At 39.5% G+C, this 16312-nt stretch overlaps 1 protein-coding gene across 1 annotated transcript in view; it reads left to right on the forward strand.

Moving 5' to 3' along the window:
- Positions 1–14542, forward strand: part of LOC140932708 (uncharacterized) — a 38950-nt gene extending 24408 nt beyond the window's left edge. The window contains exons 14-22 of the mRNA XM_073382220.1: positions 2406–2611; positions 4932–5073; positions 5846–6027; positions 6232–6376; positions 8413–8514; positions 8941–9150; positions 10267–10449; positions 12272–12418; positions 13318–14542. Of these exons, the coding sequence (XP_073238321.1) occupies positions 2406–2611; positions 4932–5073; positions 5846–6027; positions 6232–6376; positions 8413–8514; positions 8941–9150; positions 10267–10449; positions 12272–12418; positions 13318–13566 (1566 nt within the window). The 3' untranslated portion in view covers positions 13567–14542. The remainder of the gene's footprint in view (positions 1–2405; positions 2612–4931; positions 5074–5845; positions 6028–6231; positions 6377–8412; positions 8515–8940; positions 9151–10266; positions 10450–12271; positions 12419–13317) is intronic.
- Positions 14543–16312: the final 1770 nt, after the last annotated feature.

Genomic DNA, 16312 nt, shown 5'->3' on the forward strand with positions numbered 1-16312 from the left:
TCAATTCGTCAAACGTTGGCAAATTTGTTCTGGGGTTTCATTGTAAAAGACTCTATCGAAGTTCAGGAAAAGAAAAAGAACTGAAAGTCGTTGTCTTGTGTTCACGTTCTCTACAACACGTGGACTTAGGCCACATTAAATTTTACGTCCCAGTCGTGAAGTGACGGCAAAGAAATGTACAAAAAAGCGTGATGCACGTGCAAAGTTGTTGTTTTGCCAATCTAAGCCTATTGCTTTTTTGCCGTTTTCGTTGCCGTTACCGCCGTCGTCGTCGTTGCTTAAGCTCCCTATTGTTTATAAACGTGTTTGCTTTGTAAAGGAGGTTAACAAGACAACAACTTCTTTTGAAAGAAAGTAGTTGTCTTGTTCACGTCCTTTACGGTACAAGACAACTACTTTTTTTGTCTTGTTCACGTCCTTTACAAAACCCGTGAAATTAGGCACTTAGTCACGTCGTTGTTGTTGCAATGTACAAAAAACCGTGATGTTCTTGCAAAGTTGTTGTTTTGCCAATCTGAGGCCATGTCCACACTAATGCATTTCAAAAGTGTGCGTTTTTTTTGTCATACACGACAACGCGTCGATTGATTTGCGTCCACACTACCGTTTTGCTGCGTTTTCGACTGTCCATATTAGGGAACTTAAGATAGAGTCGTTTTCGGGGCGACGGCAACTTCAACCGGACGTGACATCATCATTTGTTGGATATTGCGCATGCTCCTGCCCACCATCTTGCCGTCGTGGTCCCGTCGGCGACGTGAAACTGGTGTGTTTGGCGTTGTGGCGAAAACGTGAGTATTTAACTTTCATTTCAATCAGGTTTGTTGCGTTTAGCAACCACCATTTTGCAGATTATCGTTCTTAAATTGTCCTTGTTTTCTTTCAGGCACATTTCAAGCTCGATTTCCAAGCTCTGTTATCTAAACTTACATCTTTGAATGTTTCTATGTTTTCATGTCAGAGGGTCAAGAGCCAACTTGGCAAACAGCCAACCGTAACTGAGCTTGACATGGACAAAATTTTCCTACAAGCCAAATAAAAGTATCCAGACAAAAAATATGAACTCCGATATTTCAATTGCGTGTTTTTAGTTCGCTCTTTTCGTTAGAATATCGTATAAATGAAACGCATTGAAAATTATGTAGAATAGTAGGTAATACCATGTACTAACTCGGCGTGGGAATACTGAAATAAAGTTGTTGCCGTTGTTGTTGTTGTTGCATGCAAGTATTTCCCGGGAATTATTTCAATACCAAACTAAGAATACGGTTCCTTGGTAGCATTTTAATGTTCCTGTAATTTGCAAGGCTTCGGCAAGCCTGTGGAGATCATTTTTTTTTCAACACGAAATTCTGCCTTGATCTCAGCTGCATCCCGCATGTTTTTTAGCGTGAACGGATCGTAACTATCCCGAGGAAAATCGGGATTTTTGGACTCATAATTTTCCCACAAAACGAGAAACTCTTCATCCGATACATGTTATCTGCATAGCAATTTTTTTTTCTCTTAATTCTTTATGTGAAGCCATATTTTCCTCTTCGGTATTCTTCTAATTAAAGGCGCCGTCCTTCTGAGTTCACTGCGATCTTAATGTTCTATTTTTGACGGGAAGCGACGGCTACCTTAGTTCCAGGCTTTCTCTGCCAGTCCGGTCGCCGTCGCCCCGAAAACGTCTCCATCTTAAGTTCCCTATTAAGAAGTTGGAAAGCGATAGAGTTTCACGTTGAGAAGTTAGTTGAACCATGTCCTTATCCTACAAACACGCGCCTGCGATATTTTCGGTCATCGTTTTCATTTTCATTTTTCGTCGTCGTTGCTTTATCCAGTTGCGGGACCATTTTTCATTCTCTCCTGGATAGTTTAAGATTGTGAAGTCAAAAAAAAAAACGTGGGGAGAAAATCGCGTACTCGCACAGTACTTGGTTTAATTATTATTTACTTCAGTTACTTTCGGAGCGTTTCCCGTAACGGGGCTCAGCTGCGCCGCGCTGATCTTGAAAGATGATTATGACATGTCGGATAGGTTTCTGTGCCTATGTGAACGGTTACTCATACGAGCCGGATTTTTGTGTCGACGTAATAAGCTGTCCGGTATAGTGTAGACATGGCATTAGTCTCTGGTCGAAGGATAACAAGATTTGAATTTATGGGTGATTGTGCCTAAGGCGCGTCCGCTAACACCCATTTCATTTTTTCTTCCTTTAAGAGACTGTAGTTCCACCTTAATTTGCATTAAAACATGTACAGCTAGGGCTAAGAGCAAATAATAAGAGACATATTATAATGATTAACGCCTAATGTAAGCAATGAACTGAAGACAAGGCCGGCGACCTTTCGTTTTTGTAGTATCATGAATAACATCTCTCAGGTTAACATCTCGCTGTACTCTTAATTTCTTTCCTTAGGTACAGAAAACATCACTAAGTGGTACAAGAGATGTTCTGTTGATTTCAGCGGAAAGATTCTCCAACGGCGGAGGCACGGCACGTGAAGCAGAGCCTGCTAACCATGATTCTTCATATTCCCTCACTGATAAAGATGGCAGGCCTGCCTCTGGAGTCAGCCCAGCTCAATATTATAAATATAGCATAGATAATTCAACTTCTGCAAGGTAAGTGAAAAAAATTGACTTCGGCTTATTTGGGTATTTTAAATCGCTGAGCAGTGACCTTTGTAACTGTATATCTTGATGGTTGCATTTTATTTCTTTTTATCAGATCCTTTTTTATCTATCTGTTTGTTTAGTTATTGATTTACATTTCTCCATTTGTCTATTTATTCATTTATTTATACAATCTTTGGATAGTTTGTTATAATATTTTTGGCACAATCGTTGCTCTGGGCAAATCAAGTGATTCAGGACTCGTTAATGCCTTTAAATAGAGATTAAAACAACAGCTTTTTTCTTTTTCCTGGTTCTCCGATCGTTCAATGTGATGTTGTTAATAACGACGATGATCATAATTATCGTAAAATCTTATTTACTTCATTGAATAAATCCATTGAATAGGGTTTACAGGAACAGTTTTTGCTACCTAAGTATTTATCACCTTAGGTCCGATAAAATTCATAAAACAGACCAAATTTTAATGCTGTGTTGACAAAGCGCAAGAGCAGTTTTCTCTCAATATTACCCTTTTTGTCCATATAATTAAAGGGGCAGCACTCTCAAGGTTCCTGCGTAGAAGTAGCCTCTTTTAAAAAAAAAACGTTCATTAGACCAGACACATTCACTTTCAAAATCCAGCGAAAAACAGTGAGCTCTATACTTGTAGACCATGATTTCTGTCAAATTGCGTGATTAGCTTGGTTCAACAGCGGCATGCGTATGAAGTATGACAGGACTTGTCAACGATCAATTAAAATAATTAGCGTAGAAAAAACTTTTGCGCTCCATAAGTCTGCACAGAAAAAACATTTTTTTCTGGAATTTTTTTTAAAAGAAAGCTCTTGATGAGCTCTACTTAATCATCTAAAAATTGAAAATTTCGAAAAATGATGGGTTTTTACCCTGGATGATACCTTAAGTGTACTCGCCGTGCACTGCTTGGCTGAAACAACACCCTTAAAATAAACAGCATTCAAATGCGAGTTTCCCGGTCAAAATTAATTAATGTGGTGTTGTTTATTAAATTTCTGGTAAAAAGTGGGGAATTCTAGTTCGTTAAAGTGACGTTTGACGAGGAAAATTTTTGACTACAAAAGCTTAAAAATTGCATTGAGAAGGCCACATTGATTAGTCTAGGTATCTTTAGAAGAGCAAAAATATCAGCTGCATGACAAAGACTCGAAGCTTGGAACTCAATTCCAATGTCATTTTGTCCTCGTGAGCTATCATTCAGTTATACTTTTTAGATACATGACTCAAATTGAGATCAATTTGGAAGGAAACCGAGACAATAGTGGGTAAGGCAAGGTTTGCTTCTGTTTTTGCACCATCACAAGTTAAGCAAACTGACGTACTAATCGAAACTTCCGTGTTCATAACCGGTAAAAATGAGTGGTATTTTGTATGATTTTTTATTTTAATTAGCTATCTATTTGTTTAGGTCTGACCGCATCATTTTTCAAACATGTTTAAATATGGCTGAGCTAAACTAGTTTAAAGGACGGTGTTATCCGAAAGCCAAATGGTACTTCGAGTTTACTAGTCTACAAAAGCGAAAATCATCGTAATGTTCGCTTTATTATCTCAGGTTTCCGATCACTTAAGCTATCGAAAAAGGGTCGAAGAGAGTGCAGTTACTTTTTAACAATTATTTTATTCTTCCGAGTCGCGTGTGTCACTGACTGAAAAATCATCTTTCTCACATCAAAACATGTTTGATAAAACGAACTTTGGAGCTACTGAAAGTAGCGCAGTTGTTATACATAGCCTCGTTTTATCTAATCACTAATGAACTGACACATGCACTGATATACTAACACTTACCGGTGAAGACCAGGAAATTGTTGAGTGGAACATGTCTTTACAACATGCTCCCTCTTTAACACTGAGTTGAACACACCGAAAATCTAAGGGTGTGCTCCATGATCATTGGGACGATCAGGATCAGGATCGACCATCTTAGATCACTCAGATCATGGTACATCAAATGAATCAATCAGTCCCTCCCAGGGTGGATTCATCGGTTCCTTTGATGTGATGCCTATCCAGATCTTTCCAATGGAACACGGACAGATTCGATTTACTTTGTCGCCACTTAATAGGACATGGATTCAAACCTTTTGAATTTCATGTAAACTGTTTCTGGAGCAGAATTTTGTCCGTGTATTGTCTATCGAGTACCCCCAGTTGTCCGGCCTCAACAATATTGACTAGATTATCTCCAAGCATGTCCCGGCGTCTTAGTTCGTAAGACGATCTGAGTCACGTTGTTTCGTCTTTTTATATATATATATAAATTTCTGTTTTGGTGGGTTGTCAACAGGTCCAACGATTTAGTGGATTATCTAAAGAAGAAGCTTGATACCTTGGATCAAAGCCTATCTGATTTGGAATGCAGTGTTAAGCACTCAGACAAGGATTCCATGGACTTGAAATCCAGTAAGAATGCTTTGGATCAGCACAAGGTAACAAAGCATCTTTTCTTCCAATAGCAGTTTAAGATACCGCCCACCCCACCCCCTCCCTTAATATTAGGCGAATTTTGTTTACCTATTTGACAAATGACCTTTTTGCAGATGTGATTGCAAGTTGTGTAAATTGTATGTCCTCTATTGAAAATAACCTATCATCTTTCAATTTCGCAGTTACAATGCGACATATTTCGCAATTTATTTGTCCAAATAAAGCATGGCACCTGGATTTTGCGCAAAAAGCACTGAAATCATGTGTTTTTCATCGATATTTCTATAAGGCCGCTGCTCGTCTTTAGTAATAAATCCATTTGATAGTTACGTAATTAGACTACAGACTAATGTGTTCTGTGCCCATTCGCTATAAATGTTACTAAGGCAGCATTCCACTTGGTGCCTTGCTACAGTGCACTAATGTGAACACAACCTTTTTTTGAAGTACCTAGGCTAGAATTCAGGCACGGTGCCGGTGCCTAAGTTAAGATTGAGCCCTTGTACTCAGGCGCAAAGTGAGCACCGCGAACTTGTGTGCACACTGTTTTTGTTACTTTTAAGGCAATCCACTGCTTTGTACTCGCTGCTAAGCTTACGTCTCAAAAATGGCGTCTGACTGGAATTAACTATGTACACAGTTACATATCGGGTACTCAGGGTGTGAACACAACACCATTTTGTACCTGTACCCAGACACTGGTTCCCGGGCACAAAAGAGTGGACAGGCCCGTAGAAGCTGGTTAATTTTCTTTTTATCTAATTCGTATCTCAGGAGGTACTGAACCATTTAACGTCAGTAGAATCCGACACATATGATGTTCAGGAGGAAGGAAAGCAATTGATAAAAGACAAACGCTTTGACAGAGCACATGGGGAATACTTTCATGATAGAATTGAAGTAACAGTCATAAGGATAACAACTATTAAGGAAGATATTAACAGAGAGCATCAAAGGTATGCCCCATGTTTACTGCTTCTTAAGAGCCAAATTTGTATCATACGTGTTGTAACCATCTCTGATAATACCATCGTCGTTTCTTAGAAATGAGTTCAATAGTTTTTTTGTTTTAGCACATATGACTTCAGTGTCTTCTCTGCAGATGGCACTTAACTAGGATATTAAACAAGTAGCACAAGTTTTGTTCTCCTGTTTTCCAGGTTGTTCGATCTCTATCTTATTTTACTAAGACAACACTTGGAACGGATGAATGATTGGCTGTTGCGAGCTGAGTCTCGAATATCATTGGATGATGTGATAGAACCAACTTATAAGAGAGTGCAACAGCAAGTCTGGGACCATCAGGTACATGCATGTGTGTTTACTACATTGGTGGTAAGGGAGAACATGCAAGATCGTAGGCCGTCAGGTTATGCTCAATTAAGACGAAGTACGTGATAAACATTCATTAAGTGACCCAATTCTCAGACACCTCAAAGTGGCTTGCTCACAACTCACTTGTTTGAAAATATAGCATACAATGGTCTTCGCATTATGGATGTATTGCATAACAGTGAAACGTTTACTTTCACCAGGATTAATTGAATTATTAACAATTACATATGGCATTGTCATCTTAGACTCTTGCTATTAAATATCTGAAATATCTCTAATTAAAATCTCTCTGTGAAAGGTTTGAACCCAGGAGCCATTTCAAAAGTAGGTTGAGTTTGATCGTCTGGGTGAACGTAGTCCTGAATAGGACTGATGTTGTTGACAGTGACTGACGTTTCGACAACTTGTGCGGTAGTCATCTTCAGAGTCAAAGTGAGTTGTATAAAGTCAGTTGATGGTATTATACTCTGGCTATTGATCTGATTGGTCAATTACGTGGTGATGTTATTGGTCGTCTGTCAGTTAAGCCGTGATATTATTGGCCATGAAGACTCGTAATCAGTAATTGGTGCGTTTCGATCCGTCTATTGTCCCAGTTAAACAGTTGTCTATTGTTAGTCAAATTGTCAGTTCTCCAGTCGTTCTCTGGTAGTTACTTTTGCTTGATCTCGTCAATAGGGAACTTAAGAACCACGACGAAGTCCACGACGACGACGTCTGTTGACTGGGAAAGGACTGGAACGAGAACGTCAGTTTCGGCGGGAAAAAGGAAACATAAGATGAAGTCGATCGGTAGGTCGATGACGACGACACTGAATGTAAACAAACATGTAGGAGTAGTACAACTGTGATGTTCGTTCGCAACAAAGTTGTTTCGCAAAGGTGTCTTTTAAGACGATGCAAGGTCTTATTTTATAAGCCGTACGTCTACTTTCATTGACGATGAAGAATTTTTAGTGTTGTCTGACCTTCTCGAATGGAAAAATCTCTGCTTTCCGTACGAAGGTTATTCAACTTTCAACCTGAGTGACATGACCGAGTCCGAGTGTCTGTCAGAATTAAGATTTGGAAAAAGAGACATTCCGATGCGATAGCTGTTTTCCATATAAAGTTCATTTCCTCTATATTAAAGATATAAGATTTGCCTGACCTAAATACATACAAATAAATTTGTCACTTACGAGTTTGCTCGCTCGGCCTGCACAGCTCAGTGTTGCCTTCGAAGTAAACACAATTCATCAGTCAAATTTACAATCAACATCGCTTGTTAGGAGAAAAAAGAAAGGATACCTGGATTTAAGAGGTGAAAAAATACAAAGCCCTTGAAAAATCGCTTAAAAACAGGGAGTTATACCTGCTGAAGCTTGTGGATTGCAGGACGACGTGATTCTACTATGTTTGGCGTCGTCGACGACACCACGACGACGAAATTTGTTAACCGCGCTTGCGCAGTGCACGGTATCTCACTTCCGGTCGTCGTCGACAAAGTCGTCGTCGTGGTTCTTAAGTTCCCTAATAACTACGAGAGAACGACTGGAGAACTGACAATTTGACTAACAATAGACGACTGTCCTAACAACAACAGTCCTATTCAGGACTTCGTTCACCCGGACGATCAAAGTCAACCTACTTTTAAAATCTCTCTGATATTAATATGTCTGTAATATTTAACTCACCAGTACATTTCTACAAACCTGTATAGTGTAGTAAATTTGTTTATGGAGGTCCAGTTGTACGGTCAATTATCTTAGAAAATTAAAGACGCCGTTGAAACCGGCGAAATGTCTCCATTGTGGTGTCTGTCCCAAAAAAAGGTAAGGAAATGATTGAAGATCAACAGGGGGCCAATTTTACAATGTGGCCGTACGTGTCCATACCAGGAAGCTCTCAGTTTTTTTTAAAGTTGTCCGTTAATAGGGAATTGACTGTGTCTTGCAGTTATATTATTATGAGTTGGCTATAAAATGGCCGCGCGAATTTCATGTTTCTCTACTGCTGTTCTGTAGGCGTTTCAAGAAGAACTGTCAAATTACTCGATGGCAAACATGATACTGGATATGGACTTAGAACACCCAGCTTTGGATGAAACCATAAAGGACTGGGTCAAGGTATTTTCAACATAAAAAAGCTGTATTGTTGGACCACAACTCCCCCCCCCCCCCTCCATGGGGGGGCACTCCCTATAGTGGCCTATACCGGAAGGCTCCGCCTGAAAGGAGTACCTTTTTCAGGTTTCAGGTATATGAGAGGCGTGAAGTATAAGGGAATTTTGTAAATTTGGTCTATAAAAAGGAATAACATATGCATTTTACGGCTGTGAATAACTCGAGTCTAGTCATATCTTAAAGAGAGTAAATTAACAGCGGTTATACGAGATGCAATAGAAGGTATACTAAAGGGATACCTTTTCCGCAAAAAAATGAAGTATCAAAGGGTAAAAGTTTAGACCTCGGGGCGAAGCCTCCTCTTATAAAACTTTGTTGAGTACCCGCCAGGTTTAAAAACCTATTTCACCTCCAGGTTTATAACTTCAGGTATTAAGCGAGCGTTGGGCGGCTGTGTGGAACTGGGCGGAAGAGTGGAAGGAGAAGCTTAACCAGGCTCTTATTGACTGGGAAAATTTACGTGAAGAAGAAGCTGCGTTGCTTTCCTGGCTTTCAAGTAAAGAACAAACCTTTGATTTAATTGAAGAAACAGATATCTCTAATGAAGAACAAGTTACGATGCATTTAAATCTGCTTGAGGTAAGAGTGGTTATTTCATACCATTGATGCCTTGTAATTCCTAAGGTCATTTTTCTTTTCGTCTCCTCTTCTTGAGCCGAGTGAAATACTCTTCGCTTAAAGAACCAAGAACTGACTAAAGAAATGTTCTTGATTTTAAATAAACTTGGATGAGTTTACAACTGGGGGGACCATCCAAAAATTTTAATGAAAACAGATTACTTGTGGAATAAAAAAATTTGAATGCCTTTGTTCACGCCACGCCATTATGAATAACAAGAAAATAATGTTAGAATTTACAAAAAGTGGTTCCACTCTTAAAACGATGTGGCCAGTTTTCAAGAACGATTATCAGCAATCCTTAAAGATCATTCATTTCGTATTTAGAAGTCGTTTCCACAACCCCAGGTTATTGTTGGTTTTTACATGACGTCACTAAAATTCAAACTAAAAAACTATCGATCCTACCGAGTTTTTACTTTCACGATGCATTAGAGCAGCTGAAAACTAATTTCCATACAATTTTTCGCTTCAAAAGAGTTCTTGGTTTTGTGATAGAGTACGCTTGAATTTCTAAGCTTTTGCGTGACGCGGCATTTACATGACGGCCAAAAGGGCTGTCATGTAAGTTAAAAAAATGTATTGACTTATTTCAGGAAATTTTGCTTTCTAAACAGTTCATGTATTAGAAAAAGTATTACTTTAATGTTTATGAGTTTCTCGACGAATAAATTCACGCTTTTGAAGCAAAACTCGGTATCAGATGTTTCTGTTTCCGTCCGCCATGTTGGAGCTCATGCATTTGAGCACCAGCATGGCGTCTCCATACAAATCTCTATAAGTTTGGGTAAAACATTTCTTCGCATATTTCTCTGACCTGAATCTTGGCGAGGGTCTTTGTATATATACCTCCTTTCATTTCCCAGATTCTGGACTTTATCTATTGAACGGTTTTGATTTTATGATTTTGATCTATTTTGAATGGCGTGACACTGAAAACCAGCAATTGCAATATCGGTATTAATAATTGTTAAAAATTTTAAGTGCGACGGAACAGTGTCGCCTGATTTAGGGTTCACTTAACTAGCAGACTGAAATCGGCGCGTCTAATGCGTCCCTCGTCACTTTATCTCTCAGACAACGGAAAAAGAAATGGAAAGCCACGAGGGACGATTGGACTCATTGCGTGAGACTGGAGAAAAGCTGATCAAAGACGCCGAGTACCACGATGCAACGGCTAAGGGGATCCGAGACCAGGTGGATGACTTCGGTACTTGCTGGAAGGACATCACTGAATCGATTAAGGAAAGGAAAGCAATGGTAAGTGATGTGATCGGCCATTATAAAGTAACCGCGGAATTATCCTTTTTTGTAATGCACATCATCATTATCAACATCATCATCATCATCATCATCATCATCATCATCATCATCAACATCATCATCATAATCGTTATCATCGTCATGAAGTCATCACCATCATCATGAAGTCGATCTGGATCTGCCTTTTACGAACATCCTCCACGTTTTCTTGTCCAACCGACAGTCGATGAATGTTCTTACTACCGTGTGGCGCGAAATTTTTGCGGGAGTTTATTTTTGAAGATTGGCGATTGGCGTGATTTTTTGTGTTTTGCGGGAACTAATTTTTGCCATTTAGACAGACTGGTTTTTCTTACTGGGAACTGATTTTTTGCGAAAGAAAGAGAGTCCCGGGCAAATCATTGACAATATTTTCGTCCGTTTTTATTGAGTACGTGCAATGGAAATACGTATGTTAAAACAACACTACGTCTTGCGTACCCTGTGTAAAACACATAAAATAGATATACGTTCGTTTTTCATTCGATTGCAAAAAACGAACAGACATGACTTCTTTATTTGTACTGTATTTTTGTGGAGCGAATTTAAGTTAGAGAATATTTACTCTGGAGTACATTTTTGGGAAAAAATGTTTGCCGTATTCTTCTTCTTCTTCTTTTTTTTCTTTCTTTTTTTTTTTTTTTTGCGGGAACTTATTTTTGCGAAGACATCTATCCTGCCGACTAGGTGTTTCAAGCAGTTTCTTTGCTCTCAGCGTTTGGCCTCCACGTTTGAAAAGTCACTCAGCGCTGTGTTTGTTGCGAGTTCGAATTCTGCGTGACGGTACGTAGAGTCTGTCATCAACGCCATATCGCATTTCTCTCTGTGATCGAAGACGCTCCACTGTTGACAAAAACTGTCAAAATCAACCAATCAGAGGGTATACCAGGATCTGGTATACCGGAACGCTTCTTACCAGCATTCCCGCACCTCTCTCCCCAGTCCTCCTCTACTTTTCATCGCTTTCTTTACTTCGCACCGCTCTCCACAATCTGAACGCTTGGAACAGGCTACGTACTTGCGGGCGCAAACTGTTACCTACCGATTCCTCGCGGCCCCTGTTCAAGCAAATCGAGATTTTTTTCTGGCATGACTGTATGTTTCAACTGTAAGTACTTTCCATAATATACGCGCGAGTTACTAGAGTGCCTCCTCGGGATTTCACCTTCTGGGCGAAATCCCTGCGGAGGCAATAAGTCGAAAGCTTAATCTCGGAACTATGACTAGATTGCTGTTTTCAATTGAGTTTGTTTGTTTGTTTGTTTGTTGTACGTGATGATGCTGTTTTTTTTTTGTTTGTCTGTCCGTTTTTGTTGTTTTTGTCGTTTTGTTCGCTGTTGTTTAAACCACAGGGAGTCCACACAATCTGTTTGTGTAACCGATTCTTATTTTATAGTAAATGTATTGGATTTACAGTTTGCTTCCTCTATAGCGACATATCTGTAAACATGTATATAGATCAATGTTGAATAAGTGTTTTGTTGCCTTACCTTCGGTATATTGTCGCCCTTTTCACTCAAAAGAGTTATTTTGAGCGATTTGGAAGGATTTTGAGTTCTCCGTTTACTGTAACTCTGAGGCAAAAGGACGACAATTAATGTACCGCAGAACGGTAATACAACGTTTATTTAACATTGACCTGAGTACATATTTAGAGTTTTATCACTATAGATGAAGTAAATGGTAAATCAAATACACTTACCTATAAAATTACAATCGGTTATACAAACAGATTGTGTAGGCGCCTTGTGTTGAAACATGGACTGTTTTTGTATTCTAGCTTGAGGAAGCTCAGAACAAAGTGAAAAGAATGGGAATTTTAATGAAGGAAGTCAGAGCTTGGTTGTACGAGGCAGAACAATGTATCAAGCTTGCTAGTTTGCAAGAGGATCCACAAAAAGAAACCAAAATACAAGAAAAGATTGAGGTCAGAATAAAGTACTATGAAATAAGCTGGCATTATTTTCAGTTACAAATTACAACTGCATCCGGTTTTTTTCGTTAAGGTAGAGTGACGCATTCGAAAAACTAATTAATACTTCATTAAAAAAAAAACAAATTAAAAATTAATGTTTAATGAGTGTCTTTATATCTGATAATTACACGGCTAAACTTTACGTCCAATTTTTTAGACAAAAATAATCCCAAATGTAAATCAGTATTAGTGCAAGAATGAGTTGATCGACATCAGGGATTTTGAGGCGCTTCAAAAAACTCGCAGTCGTGCATTATCTGGTTTAAAAACACTCGGCTTCGCCTCGAGTTTTTAAACTTGATCATACTGCTTGTTTTTTAAACAGTACTACAAAATAGTAGTACCTTTACCATGAAGAGATACAAATCTTTGTTTTTAGTGGATTTCGACGCGGCTACTCTTGCTAGAACAGGGACTCCAATTGAATAGCCACAAGGAAACAAAAGAAATTAAACATACTGATATAAGGTCTACCTAGCCTGCTCCGCAGACGAAACTAAACTTCTGGTTAAGTCCGTCTGCGAAATAGCGCCAAAATCCTTGTTCTGGGCCGCCACTCAAATACCAGCATTTGAGTACCCTCCATGACTGGCCTGTTAAAAATCCCGTTGTCGATTTGCCGGTCAGGGGAATTCAAAATGCATTTGCAGTAATTCGTTGAGTCCGAATAGGCTCTAGCTGCTTCGCAGACGTTACTAACCGGAGTTGGATTACGCTTGGGACGCAGGCTAGGTACACCATATATGTGAACATTCTAAGCACTTTGATCTATTATTTTAAATAGCTTTATTTTTAGTTGCTTATTTCCCTTATTAATACCGCAAATACTTTTTTTATTATCATCTCTGCAGATTGAATGCGAAGAAAGAGAAAAAAATCAGCCTAAGGTTGACGAAGTCAAAAGGCTGGAAGACTTGCTCAGCAATGAAATCGACAAAAAGTCAAATTATTATTTGAAAAGAGTCACCAAGCCGTTCCACAAGAGGTGGGATGACGCTAGTATGGCCCTTAACAGATATCGCAATGAAGATTACCCGTTTGTCAAACCCAGCGATTGCTTCCTGGTCGAACGTCTCAAGAAAGCCCTAATAGTAAATTAAACTTATTTAGATGCGGAAATAGGAACTGCGGCCCTCAAAAAAGATTTCAGTTTTCGTAGATTAGCAAAGGCGCAAATTGGTTATATTTATAACCTGTTCTTAAGTAGCAAAGGAAACAATTTAAGATTCGATAGCGATAGGAAACGGAGCTAAGAAATAGAGCTAGCTATACTGCAGTGATAGCATAACATCGATTCATATCCTCAAAATCCTTCCGAAATCTAAGAATTTAAACACAAAAAAACTCAGAACCAAACCAGAGCACTTAGGCCTCTTCAACACGCCCCAATTATATCCTAGTTATCCGCTCCTAATGAGGAAATGCAATGGTATTCCAGGCGGGATGGGAGGCAGAAAGAGGCAGTGGCAAGTGTTGGGAATTCTTAGTCTTCCCTTAGTGTTTATTCCTTGAGCATGAATTGTGTTTCAGTAAATGGATAAATATGCTACTCTTAGTCTTGATATGAAGGCCTGGGGTTCTTACGCACTCGGTGGCTCTGGCGAATAGCTCAAGCAAATTGTTAGCACAAATAGGGGTACAATGTCTGTTCCTTTCTTATGTCACCTGGAGTGTGAGTGGTGCTTAAAACAACCTTCAGCCTCGGGTTCATCAGTATTTCATCCAAGAAACAAAATGAAAACTTGCAGAAAAAACCCAGAACGAGTACGTGAACAAAAGGCTTTTGTTTTTCAAAAAATGTTATTACACGAGAAAAAAAATAAGGACTGGGTAATATTTTCTCAGTCCTTAAACAAACTTTGCAGCCTTTCTGAGAAGCGGGGATCATAAAAAAGGAATTTGATATCTGCAAGATGTAATGTTTCCTGCCGGTAGATCTATACGTATTGTGCAGCATACTTAAGGACGCTTAGCGATAGATATCGCATTGATCTACTCACTTTCTCTCCTTTTCTGTCTGTAAAGGCATTTGAGCATAGTTAGGGACCGGTCATTATTTATCGCCCGAGTTGTGGGGGCGGGGGGAGGGGGAGGATTTTAGGGCTGATCACTTGATCATCACTTGATTTTTAGGAGAACGAAAGTGGGAGGGGTGGGGGGGAGGGCGGGTCAGTCGTAACTTAGAGCCCAAAAGGGGGATCCCTTAAAACTTTGGAAGTATTCAGAGGGGGACCACTCAAATTTGCTTGGAAAATGAAGACATGGTGGGTGGGATCGCGAAAGTAATCAGAAGTTACTAGGGGGGATCACTTCAGTGAAGTAGCATTCCAAGGGGGAATCGGCTAAATTTCACCTTGTTTCGCCCCAAATCCTTCCCCCTCCCCCGGCGATAAATAATGACCTGTCTCTTAGTAGAGGGGTCACCTCTATTAACAATGATTTGAGAGAGCAAGAAATACATAGCGCTTGCTTGCCGACAATATTTCCAGCATAAATTGACAAATTTGCCCAAAAAAGAGAACTAAGATCAAATTGATTAGAAACAATTTAGTGAACATTAATATTTTCTTCAATAAGCCAGCTATCTAACAATCACAAATAAAATAGCCGTAATTTGCAATTCGCCTTTAAAATTACTGCTTGTATTGGAACCACACCCAGGGAATGGATGGAATGCAATTCCTTTGTTTCAATTTTATTGACAGGTGGCGTAGATAAAACACCCGATTGTTGCTCGGCCGATCAAATATAAGCTCGTTTACAACAGGTGCAATGTTTGTGGAATAACACAGGGCGTTTCACGTGCTACAAAATGTATTTAAAAGCAGCCTGCACTTAAGTTGTTATTTATTCACCGATTCAAAGTATACATCGTAAGACAAGGTCGTATTTCGCAAACTGTAATTTTTAGCACTTCAAAAGATCGCTAAAGCTCAAGTAGGTGTACCCTGGTCCCAGAGGTTTTTCTTGGTTTTTCTTCGCGAAAGAGATCAAGAGCAAGCCGCGAAGCGGCGACACCGAGTCGCCAAAGCGACGAGGAGAGAGAGAAAAACCTCCGGTTGCCTTGGCCTCAAATCTCACTTTCATGAAGACGACAGGGTCAGGATCTGACCCTCGAGCGTTGACTGGTTGTTTTTTTTTCAAACACGCAAACCAGTTTGATTGGCTCTGGTAATTATAACTACCGAGGGGACGCTAAAGATTTTCACACCTCATTTTGCCTCTCTCCACCAGGGAAGAAAATTGTTTGTATGCTGCACTTACAATAACATTTGCACGGGATCAGGGCACGTAAAGGCACACCATATTTCGAGATTTTGACATGGATGTTGTTCCTGAAAGAATATTCGAAAAAATTTTGACCTCGGTACTTGATGGGCGCTTTCCTGAGTCTCACTGAGCAACAAAAGAAAGCTTTGTTCGCCGCGTTGAGTCGAAAGGATGTGTTCACCATTTTATCAGCCGGACATGGAAAGTATATAATATTTCTGTCGTTACCTGATGTTTGCAAGTACCTTTCCTTAAGAGGCTACTCATACCCTCGCCATGCAATAATTTTGGTTGTCTGCCCTCTCAAGTCTCTTGTGGACTCGCATATCCGCGAACTGCGAAACCGTGGCGTCTCAGCAACCAGTTTGAGCAGTCCAGACGTTGACGGCCAGAATCTCGTGTCTCGATGTATTTACCATTTTCGGTATGAAAATACGGTATGAAAGTTTCCTTGTAGGAAAAAAAAAAACATACAACTTTGTACAAGTACGTAATCATTTTCGGTGCAGCTTGCATTTTCTTGCGACGCCCAATATTTATCTTTAAAGATCTAACTAACGTTATTTTTGGCATTGG

Source organism: Porites lutea, chromosome 1 (genome assembly GCF_958299795.1).
Source record: "Porites lutea chromosome 1, jaPorLute2.1, whole genome shotgun sequence".
Classification (NCBI taxonomy): domain Eukaryota; kingdom Metazoa; phylum Cnidaria; class Anthozoa; order Scleractinia; family Poritidae; genus Porites; species Porites lutea.